Source organism: Drosophila ananassae, chromosome 3R (genome assembly GCF_017639315.1).
Source record: "Drosophila ananassae strain 14024-0371.13 chromosome 3R, ASM1763931v2, whole genome shotgun sequence".
NCBI classification, from domain to species: Eukaryota; Metazoa; Arthropoda; class Insecta; order Diptera; family Drosophilidae; genus Drosophila; species Drosophila ananassae.
Window position 1 is genome coordinate 25,048,618 of NC_057930.1, and position 19,810 is coordinate 25,068,427.

General features: G+C 41.0%; 1 protein-coding gene across 3 annotated transcripts in view; it reads left to right on the forward strand.

Moving 5' to 3' along the window:
* The first annotated feature begins 2,609 nt into the window (after nt 1-2,609).
* Nucleotides 2,610-19,810, forward strand: part of LOC6497604 — a 36,424-nt gene continuing 19,223 nt past the window's right edge. Inside the window, exons 1-2 of one of the 3 annotated variants that reach the window (XM_014906251.3) lie at nt 2,610-3,128; nt 4,653-5,010. In XM_014906251.3, coding sequence (XP_014761737.1) covers nt 4,785-5,010 — 226 coding nt within the window. In that variant the 5' untranslated portion in view covers nt 2,610-3,128; nt 4,653-4,784. The remainder of the gene's footprint in view (nt 3,129-4,652; nt 5,011-19,810) is intronic. The other 2 variants (XM_014906250.3, XM_032451590.2) reach the window with 2 other exon arrangements.

Below are 19,810 nucleotides of genomic sequence, written 5' to 3' on the forward strand. Positions count from 1 at the left end.
CGAAGAAAGGTAGAAAGAGTGAGAGAAAGGGGGGAAACAGGTGGGTAAGCGTGAAAGAAGGAATAATTTTTTATGAATATTTATTTGTTTTTACGAAATCGAAGTTATGCATTTGCTGTTCGCTGCTCGCTCCTTCATGCTGGAAATAATGCTCTGTTAGACATGTGCCCCGCCCCATCCGACCACCATTTTGCGCCCTTCGAAGTGCCATCAAAGTTTTCCCCTCTTCGACTGCTGAAAGGTGCGTAAGACAATTTAATTTATTTGATGCATTAAAGCAGAAATATTAACGCTATAAATCAATGAGAACAAAAGTTTTTCTTCTCTCTGTTGTTTTTGCCGTCCCACGCCGCTCTTGTTTAAGTGTATTTCGTATTAATTTATGTGTATGCCCTTAACCCTACCCCCTGCTCATATCCTGTCCCTTTGGGCCTGGCCGAAAAATTTTCGCTCCGTTTTTTCCTTTGCGCGTATTTTTTATGACAGCTGCGGGCAAAGTTATGGGACTAAAAGTTGACATTTGGAGGTGGGGTGGGGCTGGATTCTGATTTGGGGTAGGAGAGACGGTCTTCGAAGGCCATCGATACATTTATGAATTCATACGAAGTCCTTACCAAGGACGAGACTTAAATTATTTTAATCTATCAAATATTATTTCCGATTATAATTGCTTATTCATTTAAGAAGGTCTGATATAGATATATATTTTTACTTTACTCGGGATTTGGGCGTTTTAGCCACAAACGTTTTGGTTGCCAAAGGAATCCGATTCAGTTAAGCCAGACTGCACCATTAGCTAAGCAAACAAAATGTGCAGAGTCCTCAGATCTCTGTGCCCCCAACTTGCCTCTTTAACCCCTTATTTTTTGCAGAGACCCTCACTGGTCTTTGCCGAGCTGAGAACCACATATAAGCTTAAAAATTTCAAGTGCTGCACCGATTTCGACCCATTCCCAAAAATGAAGTAAAATGCCACTGACCCAGGACGAATTTTTAGATAGAACACGAGTCGGAGGAGTTAACACTGAAAGAAATTAACCCATATTTTCCATTCCTTACTAGGAATTGTAATATTTTTATAGCCTCTAAGATTTTTCCAGTGTAGAGGGAATGCACAAGCAATGGCAGTGGTCAGCATTTGCATATGGAGGAAGAGAAAGCCCGGAGCAGAGAAAGGATACTAGGTTGAATCCTACCAAAACCTACATTTGAACCCTTAAAGCCTTACCCAGTTGTGAACGAAAAATTGCCTCGACTTTAACTCGATTAATGCACACAAAATGCAATTATTTGCTTTATTTCTCATTTTCAATTTGAAATTGCATTTTAACTCATTGTCATTACAGTTGGGCAAAAAAGTCGCTCAGTTAACCCCCCAACTTTCGGTTGCGTGCATCGCATAGATAAAGTCATATATCAGGGATAATTTTAAAAGTCCTTCCTGTAACCCCACTCCGCCCTATTCCACTGACGTCATCAGTTGAAGTTTGGCTTTCTGGTCTGTTGGTTCATTAAATATTGTGATAATTTTTCATATTTATTTTTAAGTGGTTTACTGTGACAGTTAAATTTACATTTTATTTCATTAAGCAAGGGCCATTTATATTTGATTTTCACATCCACGCTCATTTGTATTTATGTATTCCGCTGCGTTTGTGGATTTGTGTATGCGGGTGTATTCTTTTATTTCGTCTTCCATTTAATTGTGCTTAATTAAGCGCCAAAAATAATATTTTGTTTTTCGTTGTTTTCCTTGAAACTACGGCTGGCCAACAGGGCGGATGTGTGATGTGTGAGGGGTTTAATCAAGTGTCCTTGAATATTTAAAATAATTAAGTGCCGTCTCACTGCAACGTTTAATATTATGGACTTAAATACTCCAGAAACAGTACTCGAAGGTCTTTAATAAAGTTTATGTGTAAAAGGAAGCATTTAAATAGAATCTTAACCAGTTTTTGGATTGTTTTTTAAATTAGCTTTAAGAAATGAACTAAAATTAGTTTATAAAGAAATATGTTACCTAACATTTATAATGGCACTTTTAAATTAACATTGTTCTGGTCATGATACAAGAACTACTGGTATAGGTACTTATATAGTAAAATATCCCATTATTTTTGGGCTTTTATGTTAACTAACCTGCCCAACACAATAACAGTTGTGACTTTGCATAAAAGTAGTTTCTATGAAAAGGAACAAGTATTTATACTATATTATTGCAGGTTCTAATATTTCATGACAAGGGATAGCCAAGGATATCTGCTAAATGAATGTGAATAAAAGACTTGGTTTTTGATTCTTTTGTTCCATATTATTTTTTAAACGCTAACATCCTTTTATGAAACTACCTCTGATTCTGTTAAGTCCTGATAGCAGATCCTAACTGACCTGGGACATGGTCCTGCTAACAGCCCCATCTTAAAGGAACGTTTTGGAAACGAATCAAACAAGAGCGCCAGAAAGCACTGCTCTCCCAGCTTTGTCCTCGAGGACGAGCTTTCTCGCACTTTCTCTCGGTGAAAGGCGCCCCAGCAGGGTAGGTTCCCGCCTTGGCCGTGCGAGGGCGCCACGACGCACAAGGCACTGCGAAGTACCAGTTTTTTTTAGTCAACATTTCAACGCTGAGTCGAACGCACGTCGTTTTTGCCGCGCGCGGACTTGAGGTCCGCTCTTTTGAAAGCGTTTCCCGAATCCGATACGAAACTCAAAACTGAACCAGGCGACGCCACACACTCGGACACACACACACGTGGCCCACAGAGACTGCGGTTGTGTGAGTGGGCACTAAAAGTAATTTCGTGTTTACAAAAAACAAAACCCAGAAGGAGGAAGGCAAAAATATACAAAATAGAAACGAAAAAGTGCAAGTGTGGCAAAAATAATAACAGAATCGTACAAACATACATATTCGAAGCAGTGCTTTGGGAAAATATGCAGGTCCCGAAAATAAAAGTGGACGCGAAATCTGTAGTGGAAATACTTTGAACCTGGCATGCGGCATTTGTTGCGTGCCACAAACATTTGTCAAGCATTTGCTGTTGTTTTTGAAACTGAGAAAACGGTTGCGGTTGCGGTTAATTAAAGCGCAAAAAGTGGAACACAAGAAGTAATCATCAGGCAACCTCAAAGTAACCAAAATTAAAATAATGCGAGCAGAAGCAGGGACTCGGGGAGAATAAATAAAACTTCTAAGCAAAAAAAATTCGGCTTCAGTGGAATTTGAAGCTTATGTTCTTTAAGCATAAAATAGTGTCCAGTTGAGAGACAGTCTTTAGATTCTCAACAACCACAAGCTAACATGGTTAAAAATGCCAACCAGAAATAGCTTCATAAATTCCACTTTCGGCCAAAGAATATTTAATCTTTAATTATATTTTTTCATTTTGTTGGCTTTCTCCTCTCTCTCTCGCTTACTTTCTTTTTTAGCGCTCCTCTTTCTCCTTCCGCTTCAATTTAGGCTAATTATGTTGCTTGGCTAGCTGGGATTTTAAGTCCGCTTAGAGTGGGGGCGAGGCAGGTCACCCTGTCCTATATTTCCTATAAGGCAGGGTCTCGGCCATCCACGTCGTTCTGCATACTTCTGCGGGCAGTCCTGATTTCATTGTCCTTATTTTCGCGAATGCTCTCGCCAGTATTGTTGTAATTATAATAACAGCTCCGGGTGTTGTTGCTTTATTATCTGCACCTGACTTGTTAGCTATTTATTTGTGTTTATTGCGCCATTGTTTGTTTTGAGCCAAATGGAGGGACGCAAAAAACCAGGAGGAGATATTTTTGCTGGTTGTCAGGGTCTGACATGCATATTTATATTTATAAATATTTATAACTATTTGTTAATTGCTCTTGTTGTCGCTAGATTTGTGAATGTCCATAAATAATGTCCGACTATGGCAAAAATCATATTCGCATATTTAACAACGTTTTTTTGTATTAAGGCCTGAAGGCCTTTGTGTAAAAGTAGATCACGTTCATTAATAAAAGTGCGAGTTTTTATCGTTTGCTGCTTAAAAAGATAATTATAAATAATGTTCAAACAAAAAGTTTTTACCGAGGCACTTTATTCTAGATTGTTCAGATGAACAGTCCATTTAAAAAAAATTCAATTATCAAATGAGGTTATAAATTCACTTATTTTATATAAGAGTATAGATGTGTTATTTTCTAGAATATACATAGATCACAAATCATACTTTACTAGGCAGCTTCATGAAGTATGATATAGTGAGAAAAATAAATTGTATCCTCTTGAAAAAGTTGATCCAATTTTGAGTTAAAGTGACCAACCCAATTGCCTGGCAACCGTCTTCCGAAACCCCTAAATCAGGAAAAGGGTTGAGGACCGAAGGACCTTAAATTTATATGGCAAGGTCTCCGTTCCGTTTTGGCGCTTTCCACGCTTTTCCCGCATCGGAACCGAGAAAACGGCTGCTGTGTAATTAATCTTTGCCCGAAATGCTTGAAAATTTATGTCTTTAACTTGACTGCAGCCCAGCTCCATATGATGGAAGGCAGAGCACCGAAGGAAAGTGGCGAAATTTTGGCGAGGGAGAGGAGAGAAGGTCGTTTAATAGTTTTTGCCTTTAACTTTTCCGTTGTTTTCGTTCGCGTCGCGATTAAAAGTGATTAATAGCCAACATTTTATTACCGAACAGAGGCAGCACTAAAAGGGAAGCCCCAAAACAACTTAATGTCCAAATGAAATAAGTGAAATTTTCACACCGAAATTAATAAAGACATTAGTGCGTGTGGGCGTGGCTCATTTAGGGCATTTAACCGAGGCAAAAATGTGCGCACTGGATCCCTACAGCCAGCACCAGCTGCCGCACCACCATAAAACCGAGACCCGCCACCGCCACCACCACGCCTCGCCCCACCAGCACGGGCAGCTGGCGGCGGAGCAACAGGCTCCGGGAACTAGGAAGTCGGCCACGGGACATGGAGCCGGTCGAAGGACAGCGGCGTCAAATCTGCAGATTTGGTATATCCTGCATGTGATACTCGTCCTAATCGGTGAGTTATAAATCTTACTCTCGTTTTACATATTTTCTGGTGAGTCCTGGAGGGCCTGCTCTATTTTTCTCCTTTCTAGGCACATTTTAAATGGCCCATAATTAATGCAGGGCTTTTGGCTAGTTTTTCATTACAAATTTTTTGCAAAAGGGTTCGCCCAAAACACTAATGGGCGCAAGTATGAGGGAATTCATTTTAAGTGGGGTCATAAACACGAGCAAGTTTACCCAAGAGATAATTATATTGTATTTTTAATCGTTGCCCTAACTGGAAAAATCGTTAAACTTTATTACTGAGTCACACTAGCTTTCAAGCAGAATAACAAAGACCTCAAGAGTGGGCCAGGATTTCCCAAAAATCCTACTGCAACCAAGAATTCTACACACTTCATAATCAAATGTTTTTTCAACATCTTTCCGAGAAGGAAACGCAAGTTCCCCCCACAACAAATTCCAACAGAAAATCCCAAGAAAAACAATCAACAAATTGAACGCCAAAGAGCAAAACAATCAAACAGGACCTATGTCCGAAAACAAAGGAGTCGAGTCGTTCAGGACAAATTGTGGAACGCAGACGGAATAGAAATTAATAAATTGAACAAGTCCCTTCTTGGGGCTCACTTTGGTTGTTTTTTTTTTGTACTCTGTACATTTTTGATTGAAAAGTATGTTCGAACATGCTATATTTTGGTATGACATTCATAAAGAAATCTTCCAAAAGTTCTGTTTATAGGAAACTTCCTCTCAGAAGAGGTAGTTGCCACTTCCTAAGACAAAATGTTTCTCTTTTTATCGCATTTTTCGGGGGTTCAAGCAAGTTAAATTGACATTTCCGCCCAGACCGACTCGTGAGGAAGCCACTAATATCGTGGTCTGGTAGGAGGGAAGGACTGTTACTGTCTTTTCATTATTTTCAAATCATATCACAAAGGCAGAGGGAGGACGGCTGCCGGAGATAGAGACTGCTGAGAAGCGGAAACGGATATGGTTCCAAGTGAATGTTTGCACACCAGCGGGAATCTCCTGGTCGTCCCAGTCCCGCCCACTCTCTGATCTGCTGTGTGTGTGTGTGTGTGTGCGTTGGCTTAATTCAACGTCTCATTTGCATACATTAAAATGTCACATTTTACATGTCGTTTGTGCGTCTCGCCTTAAGCCTAACAGCAGGAACAGCATCAGCATCAGCAGTAGCAGTGGCAGTGGCAGAGGCAGGAGCCAACGCCCGTCAGTTAACGTTAAGGATCCTCCCCGGCCTCCGGCCTCCAGCCACCACCACCCACTACTCCCTCGGCCTACACATAAACTACATTAGCAATTGGAGGCGAGCAGCCAAAGGCAGCCATGTAAAAATGGCTTAACGCGCAAATCTTTCAACTAAACATTAATCCTAATGGTTTTCAATTTTGTTGCGCCTTCTGTGGCAAGTCAAGTTTGGTTTTTTTTTTCGCATTTTTTTTTGCTTCGGCAGCCCCTGCCCCCGTTTGCCATCCTCACTCTTCATTTTTGCGCTTTGGCTTCGGTTGTGGGTCCTGCTTTGCATGTTAATACGCTCTTTGATATTGCCGAGTTGCGCCTGCAGCCTGATTGCTTCTGACAGCGTCTCCCCAGTCAAGCTGCTCAGCCGCCAAGCCACGAAGCCACCAAGCCTCCATCGGCCCGCCCCCATCTACAATTCGCCCCTCATCCGCAGGCTAACTGTAAATTTGAAATTCGTTGAAATTTCATTGGAAATTCAGCTCGTTCTCATTGAATTTTGCCAAAAATAATGCAAAACGAAAAGCCAAACACAAATAAAGGAGCTCCACCTGCTCTCACTTTCGCCGGCCAACATCTATATGTGACTATGAATATAGGCCGCTATTTTCCCATTTTTTCCGCATCCAGCTCATTAGCTGGCAACACCAATCGCCATTATTCAAGTCGAGAGGACAGGGGTCAAAATAATCACATAGTATCTGCTTACTTTCATGCACATTATTTTCAAGGATATTGATGGTGAGCCAACTGGACCGAAAAAGTATGCTACGCTTTTTGGCACACACCATGCATCCTTGATTTATCATTTAAACTTATACTTATTTAAAAAGAAATACATTTAATCTAAGCTTAAACTAAGATTTCAGATTCCAAGAACATCTTTTAGTGCTCCGAGAAGAGCACCCGGCAGATGATGCATATGTGGGCATTATGGCCTACATATGTAGGCGCTTAAACGGATACTGTGTGTTTATCCACCGCCCCTCCTACCCACACAAAACACCATTAAATTGTTGCTCGCAAACTGAGCAAAAGCTCAAGTAGGCTTTTGTTTAAATAAAATTGTGTCGCCACAATGGCCGAGGCAACTGAGGCTCTGTGGGCATGCATGCTAGTGTTTTTTCTCCCGTTGTTGTTTATTTTGATTATTCACACACGCATACACAGATTGCTGCCACAGATAAAATACGCACACATACAATATATATAACATACACACTCGTATCAATGTCATGTGTTTGCCAGACAAAAACATTTTGAGCCACTAAGCTTTTGTTGAAGTTTATCTCTACATTTGCCCAATTGATGGAAGCTCCTAGATTGTTTCTATTTTCTTCCTGATGCTTTTTATTTTATTGCCATTGACACAAGGACACGGCAGCCGAGGTGTCTCAAACACAAATAAATAATAAGGAAATGTGGAGCGGGACGTCCATCAACAGTAATCCAGAGCCTTCCGCATATTTCACGACACTCTTCGATAACATCGTTTTGATGAAGCAAATTGCTTAAAACGCATTCGTTGTCAGAAAAATACAGTCATTATTGCAGGTGAGAGGTAAAATCAGTGCTGTACTCTAAGAAGGCCTCCACTAGATGTTTTTGGGAAAAATTGTAGCATTTTAATTAAAAGTAAGAGCCGAAAACCAGACGAAAAAAGCTGAAACGCACAGTAAAGACAAACAAAGGAGGGAAGGTCCGAAGTGACCCATAAGGTCCTGTCCGGTTTTTCACTTCAGTTCGGCCCAATTCAGTCCGATCCGGTCCGAAAACGCCCCTAAGCAAATTGAAACAAAATGAAAGTCTCCGTGTGCTGACTTCTTGCGGCTGTTTTTTTTCTATACGTCTTTATTGAAATCATTAGAGCGAGGACGAGGCAGCAAGTATATATTGGGGCTCGGGCGGGATTGGGCATTAGTGTCTAACGAGGCTCAGACGAACGACCGACGGCCGCCTATTAATCATGCAGACTTCACGTTCCATTAAGCAGTCAACGAGTGAATGGAAGTTTCGGGGGGACTCGTGGCTCGAGCGGCAGGAGTGGTGGATGAGGGGCAGTGTGTTGGTTTGTGCCCAAAAATGTTTGAAGCATAATTCCTCAACTTGATCGGATTACGATTGGGTCAACCTAGGTCATTGCCTAAACAAACTGGGCAAGTCAGAGAGTCTATAGAATTTAAGCGCACTCTGGAAAATATATAAACTAAACAAAAAACAGATGTTTGTTTTATAAATTAAGCTCAATTAATATTTATCTTTTACGAAATAAAAAATAAATTAAAAAAGTGCACTTTTCATGAGTTTATTTATCCCTGATATCCATTAATTTTCAATACTCGATTCACCCGAACAAAAAGGTTGTGCGAACATGTAAATAAAAACCCTGAAGTTCACAGGAGACGTGGCAGGATGGAAAACGAGGGCTGAGAAAGGACATGCTGCTCCTGAAAAGTACAAACATTGCGAGGCAAACAAAGTCAGTGGCCACTGGGTGCACCATTTGCCTGTTTCGAACTTCTGGCTCCTAATGGTGAAAATATTGTATTACAAAAATTTGTGGAGCTATCCCGAAAAAAGAGCAAGTAAAAAAGAGCAACGTCGGAGGGAAGAAAAACACCCTTTAAAACGGATCCAGAAAAGGTCTTGCTTCTCGTGTTTCTCCGACTGCTGCTAACGATATGGAAAATTTATCAAAAAATACAAGGGCCGGCAACAACATGACACCATCTGACCGACCGTCCAGGCATAAAATAATCAGCCCGGCCAAGGATGACCGGGACGGGTGCGGCAAATGGGGCACGAGTGGAGGGCGTAGAAAAGGCAAATGTTGGACTAAAAGGCTTTTCAGGTCAGAACCTGGCAACCTCAACCTCAAGGGCGTTGATGGCCAGCAAATTGATTTGGATTCGCAGTCAAAAATTATCAAATGTGCAAATCGAAAGGAGGAATCTGTGCGGAGTCATTTGATTAATTTGCTTACAAGATCTCCGATGAGATTGAGTTCGATGGGAGCAATAAAGAAACCCAAATTCTCAAGGGAATCTATATTACATTATCAAAATTCCGCTCATCCAATCACTGACCTTCGAAGAGTGTTTTTTTTAAGAAATTTTTTATGCACTCTGTACGGAAGAAAGCACTTGATTAGGAGAAAGTGCAGACAAGCGAGAGAAAAGGCTTGAGACACTCGAGCGGATAAGGCCGTTGTCGGTGTGAGTAAATAAGACTCTCACGCCCACAATCCCACAATCAGAGCTCCGGCTAAGTCGTGTAAGCCGCTCACCAAAGCGTAAAGACAATTCAATCGATGGCCCACACCCGGCAAAGTTTCTTCCACTTCTCCGCCGCCTTCGGGCCAACTATGTATTTGAAATATTTTCACTTGTGTCATTTCCTCGAACACTTTCCCTCGGAATGCGCTTCGGAAGTTTAGGGATGGGCCCGTGTCTGGCCAAGGAAACATTAGTTACATGTGCCTGCAGCTCGGGCTGATTTATTCACGCATCATTTGCCACGCCCCCCGCCTGTCACGCGCCCATCGCTGCCAAGACGCACTCTCGAGCCTGGTCCTGGCAAATGGCAAGTGGCAGCTCAATGTTGGTTTTAAAGTCCACTAAGTGGAGTGTTTTTTTGCTCCTCGAAGGACACAGCCAAACGAATCATTGCGAAAGTATTTTTTCAGATTTAAAATAATATTTAAGAAATATTAAATAAAATAAAATAATATAAGAACTTGCCATCTCGAGGGGCTCTTTTGTTAAAGTGTATTTTGGTCTCCTAGTCTGCTGCCTTTTGTTAGGCGCCTGCAGTGGATTTTTGGCAGTGACTGTGCGGCGCAAATAGAGCGGAAAAATTCCGCCTCCGGCTCCTTCCTTGGCTTCGGCTCCCGCTTCCACGCCCAAAGTGAAAGTTGCAGGCGAAAGTTTGCCATTTGACTGGACCAGAGCTCTGAGTTGTCGTAATTTATTTGGGCCGCTGGTAATCAATGCCTCCACTGAGTGTTCGGATGGGTTAAGCTTATCGCATCCGTTTTTCGGCCCCGTTCCATGGACTTTAACTTGTAAAGGGCCGGAGGGAGTGGGCCGACGGGCAGGACAGTTTTATGGGCGGCAGTTGAAAGGTCACTGCAGATGGTCGATTTGTGGCCCATCCCGCCGCCTTGCCCCTCACGGTTCTGGTACTGGTGCCACTCCAGCCAGAATTTATGACGAACATGCTGCAACATCCTGTTAACATACCCATTTGCATATCCACATGCACATGAGCCCAGTCCGCTGTCCGTTGGTTTGTTTGTTTGCGAAAGATCTGTGGAAGGCCAAAAAAAATAAATAAAGAAGGGAGAAAGTACTGGCACATCCATAACAATAAAGCCGCATTAGCAGCTGGCCCTGCTACAAAACAATGCCAGCCAAATTGTTGGCTAAATTATAACCATCATTTTAATGGTTATATTCGTTTTATTCCGCTTTGGCCCAAAAACCAAGAGCTCAGCACAAAAATCGCCACGCAAATGATGCTCAAGATGGCCAACAACAATAATGGCTGCACAAAAAATGGTTAGAATGTCATTGCTGGTGTTTGGCGCTGGACTAGACCGGACTACGCATCTCCTACATTTTTAATATTTTTTCCAATAGCTTAGAACATAGTTGTTGAAGACTCATGTAGTAAATATTTGATGGACTTCTGTGAACATTGTAAGCTTTTACCTCCTCAGCTCAATGGAATTTTTATTGTCCTTCCTCGAACGCAGTATACCCGGTGGCTTGTGGGTAGGGTATTCATAAATTTATATCAAAATGCGCAGCACTTGTGTGCAGTTGGCGCGGCCACAAAGTAAAGAGAGGGGCGGAGAAAGCAGTGAAAGCGGCGCGGGGGATGAGTGGCATCAGAGAAAAGAGAACAGCGGCATCCCAAACTTCCAATGGCCTGAATGAGTGTTTGAGTGAGCATGTGTGTGTGTGTGTGTGTGAGCTTTAGTGCAATGGCGGTCGTGTGAGTGTGTGAGTGAGCGTGCAGCTGCTTTCATTATGACAGTTGAGTGTCGGCGAATTTTCCACTCCCCCGAAGGGCAAAACTTTCCTTTTCAGGACAGCGTGAAAAAAATATGAAAAAAGCCATGTCCTGAATATAAATGTGGCTTTTTTTCAGTGTAATTCTGGACTCCCTTCAAAGTCGCTGCTTTTTGTTGCTTTGAGCGTATCATAAAATTTTAATTGAATCCTGACATTCGCCATGTGGGCGAATGGGTGGCCGGCGCGTAGAGATTACACCAACTTTACAGTTGTCAATAACTTTGATGTCGCCAAAGTCGCTGTGGCATCTTTTATTTATACGCCTCGTTTCATTATTTTCCATGAAAATGGGCGTACTACTTTTCGGCTTTTGGCGTTGTTAACATTTCATTTCTGCCGCATTTCATGCCCCATCCTCCTCTTGCGATGCGTTTTATGAATTCAGTTATTCTGTTGGCTGCATATTCAATTTTTTATACGCTGTCCCACCGCAGTGCATCTTGTTTTTTCACCACCCCCACCCAACCCAGGGGTTTTCACGGATTAATTCGGATGTGGAAAAAATAGCGTTTCTGTGACATTCTTAATGCAATTTTAATATGCGCGCGCAGCTTGATTAAATATTTAAAAGTCATGCTTCAAAAGTTAATATAATATAATGTACACATGTCTGCGCTGCACTTAATAAATTGAATAAATTCCATTAAGCGATATTTTCCTTCTGCGTGGCTGTCTCAAAGGGGGAATAAACTAATTGTATTTACCTTTCATGAATGGTTTTTGTCGCTTCTCTGATCAGTCTTTCAAGAACATCTTCATTAGATGCTATTTGATGCCTTTTTCCGAATCCAAGTCCCATTTATCTGTTGACATATTCTCGCACACAAGTCCCCCACCCCAAATGGCAAATATCTATTTTATTATGCATTTGGCGCCTAATTAAAATAACGCATGAAAAGAAGGGACAACAAACTCCCGAAGAAGTAATATAAAAATGTAAAATAAGAGCCAAGTAGCAGAACAAAAATCATAAAAACAATAACAAAAAGTAATCAAAAAGTGGAGCACTTTACTTTTGTTTGCCCTTACCACACAGGGAGCATAAAGGGGAAGATAGCGAGTCGAGGAGTATGGGGGATGGGGTAAGTCCGCTCGGGCAGATGTTTTTATAGCTCATAAATTCGTAAGATGCTGTGCGGAATTGCCAAGAACTGGCAAAGAACCGATGGCCAGGGACGAGGGGGATGGAGGACGCGAGGCAGCAACAAAACATCAGAATTCATTGGCTTCTGCCAAGTTTTGTTTATCCTTTCGTTGCCTTGGCATATAAATGCTTTCTCTCCTTAGTCCGACCCGCCAGCTCCCCGCCAGCCAAATCAATACAAAATTGATGAATACAAATGATCATAAAAAACAATAAAAAGCAATGCCAAAAAAGCAGCTGTATCTCCGGGTGGGAGTGCTCGTCCTGATTTGGTTATAAAAATCCCAACCACGTACTCCAAGCTTTGTTCTACTTTCGCCCAACAATGTGGGCAGATATTTTTTGATGGTGCAAATCGGAAAGTGAGAGGCGCTACGATTTCCAGACAAATGCACTCTCATTTATTATTCATATATGAATCTATATAATGCCAGACAGCCACTCATTTAAAATTAATTTCGCGGAATAGCGCAGTAACTCAAAGAGGGGCAATATAAATTATAGGAACGCGGTTCTCGGAAGGAGTAGCACTCCCGGAGATGGTGAAAATTTGGAGTAGGTGGCATCGGGCTAAACAAGTCGTTTGTCTGCACTCAGTGTCTATGACAACCCCAGTGCAGGAATTTCCAAGTTGTGGCAACAGAGAAAGTCTTGACTTCAAGCGTATCGCTATAAACAGTGTTTCTCATACACTGAGAATATTTCAATTGATAAAAGTGTTCTTAAATATTTAAAATTTTCATACAACCTCTAAGGCTGAAATATAAAGATGCATGAGAACTTTTATGAATTTCTAACATTTGTATAACTTTTTGTACTTTTTTCCCAGTGTTTCTATTCCATGGAGTAACCAAGCTACAACAAATATATGCAGAAATACAAACAACCCCAGCACACACACTCCGCCACAACTCACAGATGTCTCTGACGGGAAATTGATTTCAATCAATCAAATGTTGTGATTACTTTGCTAGCGAGCGCCTCCCTTATCGGGATTCTAGACTTTGTGTGAAAGCCATTAGCAATAATTTACTTAAAGGCTTAAAGGGAACTGAGGACACAAGTGTCAACTAGTTAATAGGAGCATTTTAGAGACAGTAATTTTCTTTGCGGTTTGCCAATAGCATGTGAAATGTGGATATACGTTGCGTATGCGCAATGTGTGATATTCATTTCGTATACGCAGTGTGTGACGGATAAAATAGATATTATTTGGTATTTCATTAATAATGCATCCAATTACCCTTCCTTTCGTTAGCTTTTATAAGTTTTCTCCATTGCATTGCAGCCAGAACTGCAGTCTACTCCTTCCTGTTTTCCTGCTTTTGACTAGCGCCGTTGTCGACTCTTCCGGTTCTTTTTATGATAAATTGATTGATATTTGAATTTAATGATAAACGGGGATGCAGTATGGCGGGAAGGGAAGACAGCCAGACGACCAGTTGCCAATTCAATTTTCCTGGCCTTTCATTTTTCAACTTCAACGACAGTAGCAGCCGCGTGTCTTCGGTCTGGGCCTTGTAATATGCAAATTTCTTGCCACATTTTTTTAGAATTTCTTGTTTCCATTCTATCCTGTTGCTGTTGTCGGAGTCATCTTTGATAAGCAAACTTTTGCACTGATAATGATATTTTTATAGTGCGTTGACGAGCTCGAAAGGCATTAGGAGCGTGTCGTGCCTGAATTGGGTGACGAAGAAATATTTTAACATTGATATTTATGGCTCAAAAAAAGTAAAAAACATAAAGAAAAAAGTAGGTATTACTTTTATCCCACGATTATTCAATCAAAACATTTAAAAATCAATGTTTGTTTAGGAACTTTTTTGTTTTCATGGCTATCCAGCTAAACTAGCGCTATTTACGTTGATGCCACCGATTCCGAATCGATTTATAGGCCAATTTGCATAATCATTAAGTTCACATGCCGCCATATGCCACACGCACACACCCCCCCCAAGCACACACTCGCCCGATAACTTTGACTTAAGCTCCAGGAGAAACATCGGCTGGAAAAAAGGTTGGCATACAATTTTTGCCTGAATTTTTTATGCGAAATTGATTTTTGCCAACGCATTGCGGCAGCCTGCCTCCTTGCTTCCCTCGCCCTGGTCTACTTCCGCCCCAGACGGGCCTCGCCCACATTTGGATATGTCATGTATATTTACCTTTATCAGCTACCTTTGCTTTCCACTCAGACTTTCGATCCTGTGGATAAGAGTGAGACACGTACCACCTGAACTTAAAATTTTTTTAAAACGCAAATCTTTGCTCTTATTTGTACCTTTTCAGTGCACATCAGAATAATATTTAATATTTGAGACATTTATTTATTATTTCTCCAAGTGTCATTGTAAAGCACAATCCAAAAAAAAAAGTGAAAGCATTGCCGTGAGTTAAATTTTCATAAATATTTCTACCTTTACCTGGCTACGAAAATTGCTTAAACTCATGATGGCAAAAGTCCGTTTTGGCCTCATTAAAGCGCCTCCGGTCAGAACCGGGCCACTGAATTATTTATAATACTCTGGTCGGTCCAAGACATGGCATGGTAATGTACCAGGGCCAAGTTGTCTTTATAAATATATATATATATATGTCGTAGAATGGTTAGTTTGCCCATTGTACATGTGCGTACAGCTTTGGTGTGGCGACACATTGTCTAGTAGTTGTGCGTCATGTGCGTACAGCTTTGGTGTGGCGACACATTGTCTAGTAGTGTTAGAATGCACAGTAGCTGAGGAAAAGGGACACACTCTGCTGCTGAGCATGGTCTGGTCGGAGAGCGCGGACTGAATGCAAGTAACCGAGATGGCAATAGACTTTGCAGAAATGAGACAGAACTCTGGGTTACGCAGGTCAGTTTGGATGCGTCTCTTGCAACGAGCAGAACTTGCTGTGCAGACAGACTAGAAAAATGGAATCTTTGGAGGAATCTCCGTCATCAGAAGTGGGATCTGCTTTGCCTACTGATCGTGCCACCGATCCGTATTTGTTGGCATTGGAGCTGCAAAACCGCAACCTACTGGAAATCATCAAAAACATGCAGACACCAAGGGCACCGCCAACCGATGGAAAAGTGTCACATGTAACTCTTCCAAAATTCAATCCTGACAGTGCTGGAGCAGATGCTTCCTCGTGGTGTTCAACAGTGGACCTAATTTTTGCGGATAACGTGCTCGAGGGTAGCAATCTGGTGATCGCCCTAAGCAAGGCACTAGAAGGCGGCGCATCACAGTGGCTTTCCCAAATTTGCTTTGCCGGCATCACTTGGGCGCAGTTCAAGGAGCTGTTTATACAACGCTTTGTTGGAATTGAGACTTCTGCCGCCACGCTATTAAGTGTTTTGAATGGTCGACCAAAGCCGGAGGAGGGCTTCGCTGAATACGGTAGCCGTATTGTGACGCTACTTATGTCAAAATGGAAAACCAAGGATTTGGAAGAAATAGCGGTATCTGTGACTCTGGCTCACATGGCACAAATAGATAACAAGTTGACACACTGGATTTTTACAAACAACGTGAAAACTCGCAATGAGCTACAACAACAGCTACACGCACACTCTTTCAAAAAGCGCAGCATGGACGACGATTCAACTGGCTCGGAGCGCAAGAAGTACAAGTTTCCGACCCCGATGAAATGTAATTACTGTGGAAAGGGTGGCCATAAATACGCCGAATGCCGTGCTCGCTTGGAAAAGGGCCAGAGCAAAGGGAAAATCCACAGCGGCAGCAACGTGACTGGACTGAAGGATCGGTCAAGCATTAAATGCTTCAAGTGCGACGAATTGGGACATTTTGCATCTGCTTGTCCAAAAGGCCGAACGTATGAGAAGCGGGTAGATATCTGCACAGTAGCTCCACCGACTGGAATAATAAGGGCATCCGGTGAGTCTGTTCCATTTTGTTTTGATTCGGGTGCTGAATGCTCCTTAGTGAAGGAAAGCGTCGTGGATAAATTTAAGGGAAAAAGAATAAATAACATTGTAAAACTTAACGGTTTAAGTAATGATTCCATTTGTAGTACTCAGCAAGTATTATGTAATATAAATATTGAACAATATTGCTTTGAAATTTTGTTACACGTAATTATGGATAAGTATCTGAAATACGATGTGTTGGTTGGTCGTGAAATCCTTAGCTTGGGCTTTGGAGTAACAATAGACGCCGAAAAATTCCAAATTTATAAAACAAAAAGGGTAGATGTTTTGACTGTAACTGATTACAAAGATATTTTAAATGCGGATATTGATTTAGTCGAATCCGATAAAATGGCCTTAACAAATATCCTAAAGTGTTACTCTGATTGGTTTATCAGCGGTATTCCAAAAACTCGAGTCTCGACAGGGCAGTTGGAAATTAATTTAATAGATCCACTAAAGACGGTGCAACGACGTCCTTACAGGCTAAGTGAAGAAGAGAAAAACCATGTGCGTTGTAAAATTAATGAATTATTGAAAGCTAATGTTATTCGTCCAAGTTCCTCACCTTTCGCTAGCCCTATGATGTTGGTAAAGAAGAAAAACGGCACTGATCGTCTTTGTGTGGACTATAGGATATTAAATGAGAATACCATTGCTGATAGGTATCCGTTGCCCCTTATCGCAGACCAGATTGCCAGGCTTCGCGGTGCCAAATATTTTTCGAGCTTAGATATGGCTAGTGGCTTCTACCAAATTCCAGTACATGAAAATTCGATTGAGCGAACAGCGTTTGTAACACCAGAAGGACAGTACGAGTTTTTGACCATGCCTTTTGGCTTGAAAAATGCACCTTCTGTGTTCCAGAGGGCCATAATAAAGGCATTAGGAACCCTAGCACACACATATGCTATCGTTTATATTGATGATGTGTTGGTTATAGCCGAAACCAAAGAAGAGGCGTTGGAACGGTTGCGTACTGTGCTAGAAACACTAAGTAAGGCCGGATTTTCGTTTAATGTAACTAAGTGCTCCTTTCTTAAAACTCGTATAGAGTATCTGGGGTTCGAAATAAGCAACGGGGAAATTAGGCCAAACCCACGTAAAATAAAAGCATTAATTGATTTACCGCCTCCACAATCTGTGTCGCAGTTACGACAATTTATTGGATTGGCTTCATATTTCAGACAGTTCGTTCCAAAATTTTCGGAAACGCTTAAGCCTTTGTATCACCTAACGTCAAAGAAGATTGCAACTTTCACCTGGCTACCAGAACACGAGCAAATACGAACTAAAATCATATCAGTGTTGACACAGGCCCCCGTTTTGATCATATTCGACCCGCAATACGCAATAGAGTTGCACACTGACGCCAGTTCAATCGGCTATGGAGCTATATTATTGCACAAAATTGACAAAAAACCCCATGTCATCGAGTATTATAGTAAATGTACGTCTCCTGCCGAGTCTAAATACCATTCTTATGAATTAGAGACGCTAGCGGTTGTTAACAGTATCCAATATTTCCGCCATTACTTGCAGGGACGTAAATTTGTCGTATATACAGATTGCAATTCATTGAAGGCCAGTCGCACAAAACTTTATTTAACGCCGAGGGTACATAGGTGGTGGGGATTTTTGCAATCGTTTAAGTTCGACTTAGAATACAGAAAGGGTGAACGAATGGCGCACGTAGATTGTCTATCTCGGAATCCAGTGCCTGAGAAAAATAATGATCAAAATAAAACACCTGTGGAAAATAGTGGTCAGAATAGGATACCTGAGAAGCGAATAAATCTGACTGAGGTAACCGACAATTGGTTAATTTCGGAACAGCAGCGTGATAGCGAGATTTTAGAAATATCAACTAAATTAAGAAATAATGAATTACCAGATAATTTAGATAAAACCTACGAATTACGTAAAGGTATTTTGCATAGAAAAATACAGCGAAATGGTAAAACTAAATGTCTACCGGTAATTCCAAGGTCATTTCGGTGGGCAATTATCAATCATGTCCACGAATCAATAATGCATTTGGGTTGGGAAAAGACATTGGATAAGGTTTATAGCTATTATTGGTTTGAAAACATGTCAAAATATGTGCGTCGGTTCGTAGAAAACTGTATCACTTGTAAATTGTCGAAGCCACCTGTAGGAAAAGTACAGGCAGAGTTACATTCTATTCCTAAAATAGATATTCCGTGGCACACTGTACATATTGACATAACAGGAAAATTGAGTGGTAAAAACGACTTAAAAGAATATGTTATCGTCTTAATAGACGCATTTACAAAATTTGTTTATTTTTACCACACTTTGAAAATAGATACGGAAAGTTGTATTAAGGCCGTAAGATCAGTTGTCTCTTTATTTGGCTTGCCTACCCGTATTATAGCGGATCAAGGTCGTTGTTTTGCAAGTTCAGATTTTCGTGAGTTTTGTTCTTCTCAAAAAATTAATTTGCATTTAATTGCCACCGGTGCGAGTAGGGCCAACGGTCAGGTCGAGCGAGTAATGAGCACACTCAAAAGTATGTTGACGGCTGTGGAAACCGGTCAGAGGTCGTGGCAGGATGCGTTGGCCGAGGTGCAATTGGCAATGAATTGTACGGCGAATAGAGTTACTAAGTTTAGCCCATTAGAATTGTTAATTGGTAAAGAAGCTAGACCTTTTGGCTTACTACCAATAGATGAGGAAGTTGATGACAAAATAGACAGAGAAAATCTAAGAAAAGAAGCAAAACAGAATATGGAAGACGGCGCACGATATGATAAGCGCAGGTTTGATAGTAATAAGGCGAAAATTGTTAAACATAGTTTAGGCGATCATGTTTTGCTTAAGAACGAAGAGCGTCATCAAACTAAGCTTGACCCTAAATTTAAAGGGCCGTTTGAGATTGTCAAAATACTAGATGGAGATAGATATCTGTTAAAGTCTTTAACAAGCAAGCGAACTTACAAATATTCCCATGAATTCTTAAGAGCTTTGCCAAATAATCAGTTAATACACGAAGACAGAGACGGCATGATGGAAAATGCGTCTGACAATGAAGAAAGAGATTCATAAAAAAAAGGGGGGGGGGGGCATAAATTAACGTATAGAGATATTCTGAAAAAGAATTTAATGTTATTGTAAAGTGTTAAAGGAACTACACTAATTTTATTTTAATGTGTTAAAGGAACTACACAAATGTTAAAAAGTGTTAAAGGAACTACACAAATGTTAAAAAGTGTTAAAGGAACTACACTAATGTTATATCGTAAGACGTGTAAAAGGAATTACACAATTGTTAAAATGTGCCAAAGGAAATGCACAAAGGTTTTATTTTACAAAAGAGAATAATGTTATTAAAGAATAACAAAATGAATTAATAAGATTATGTTTAATTGAAGAAATGTAATGA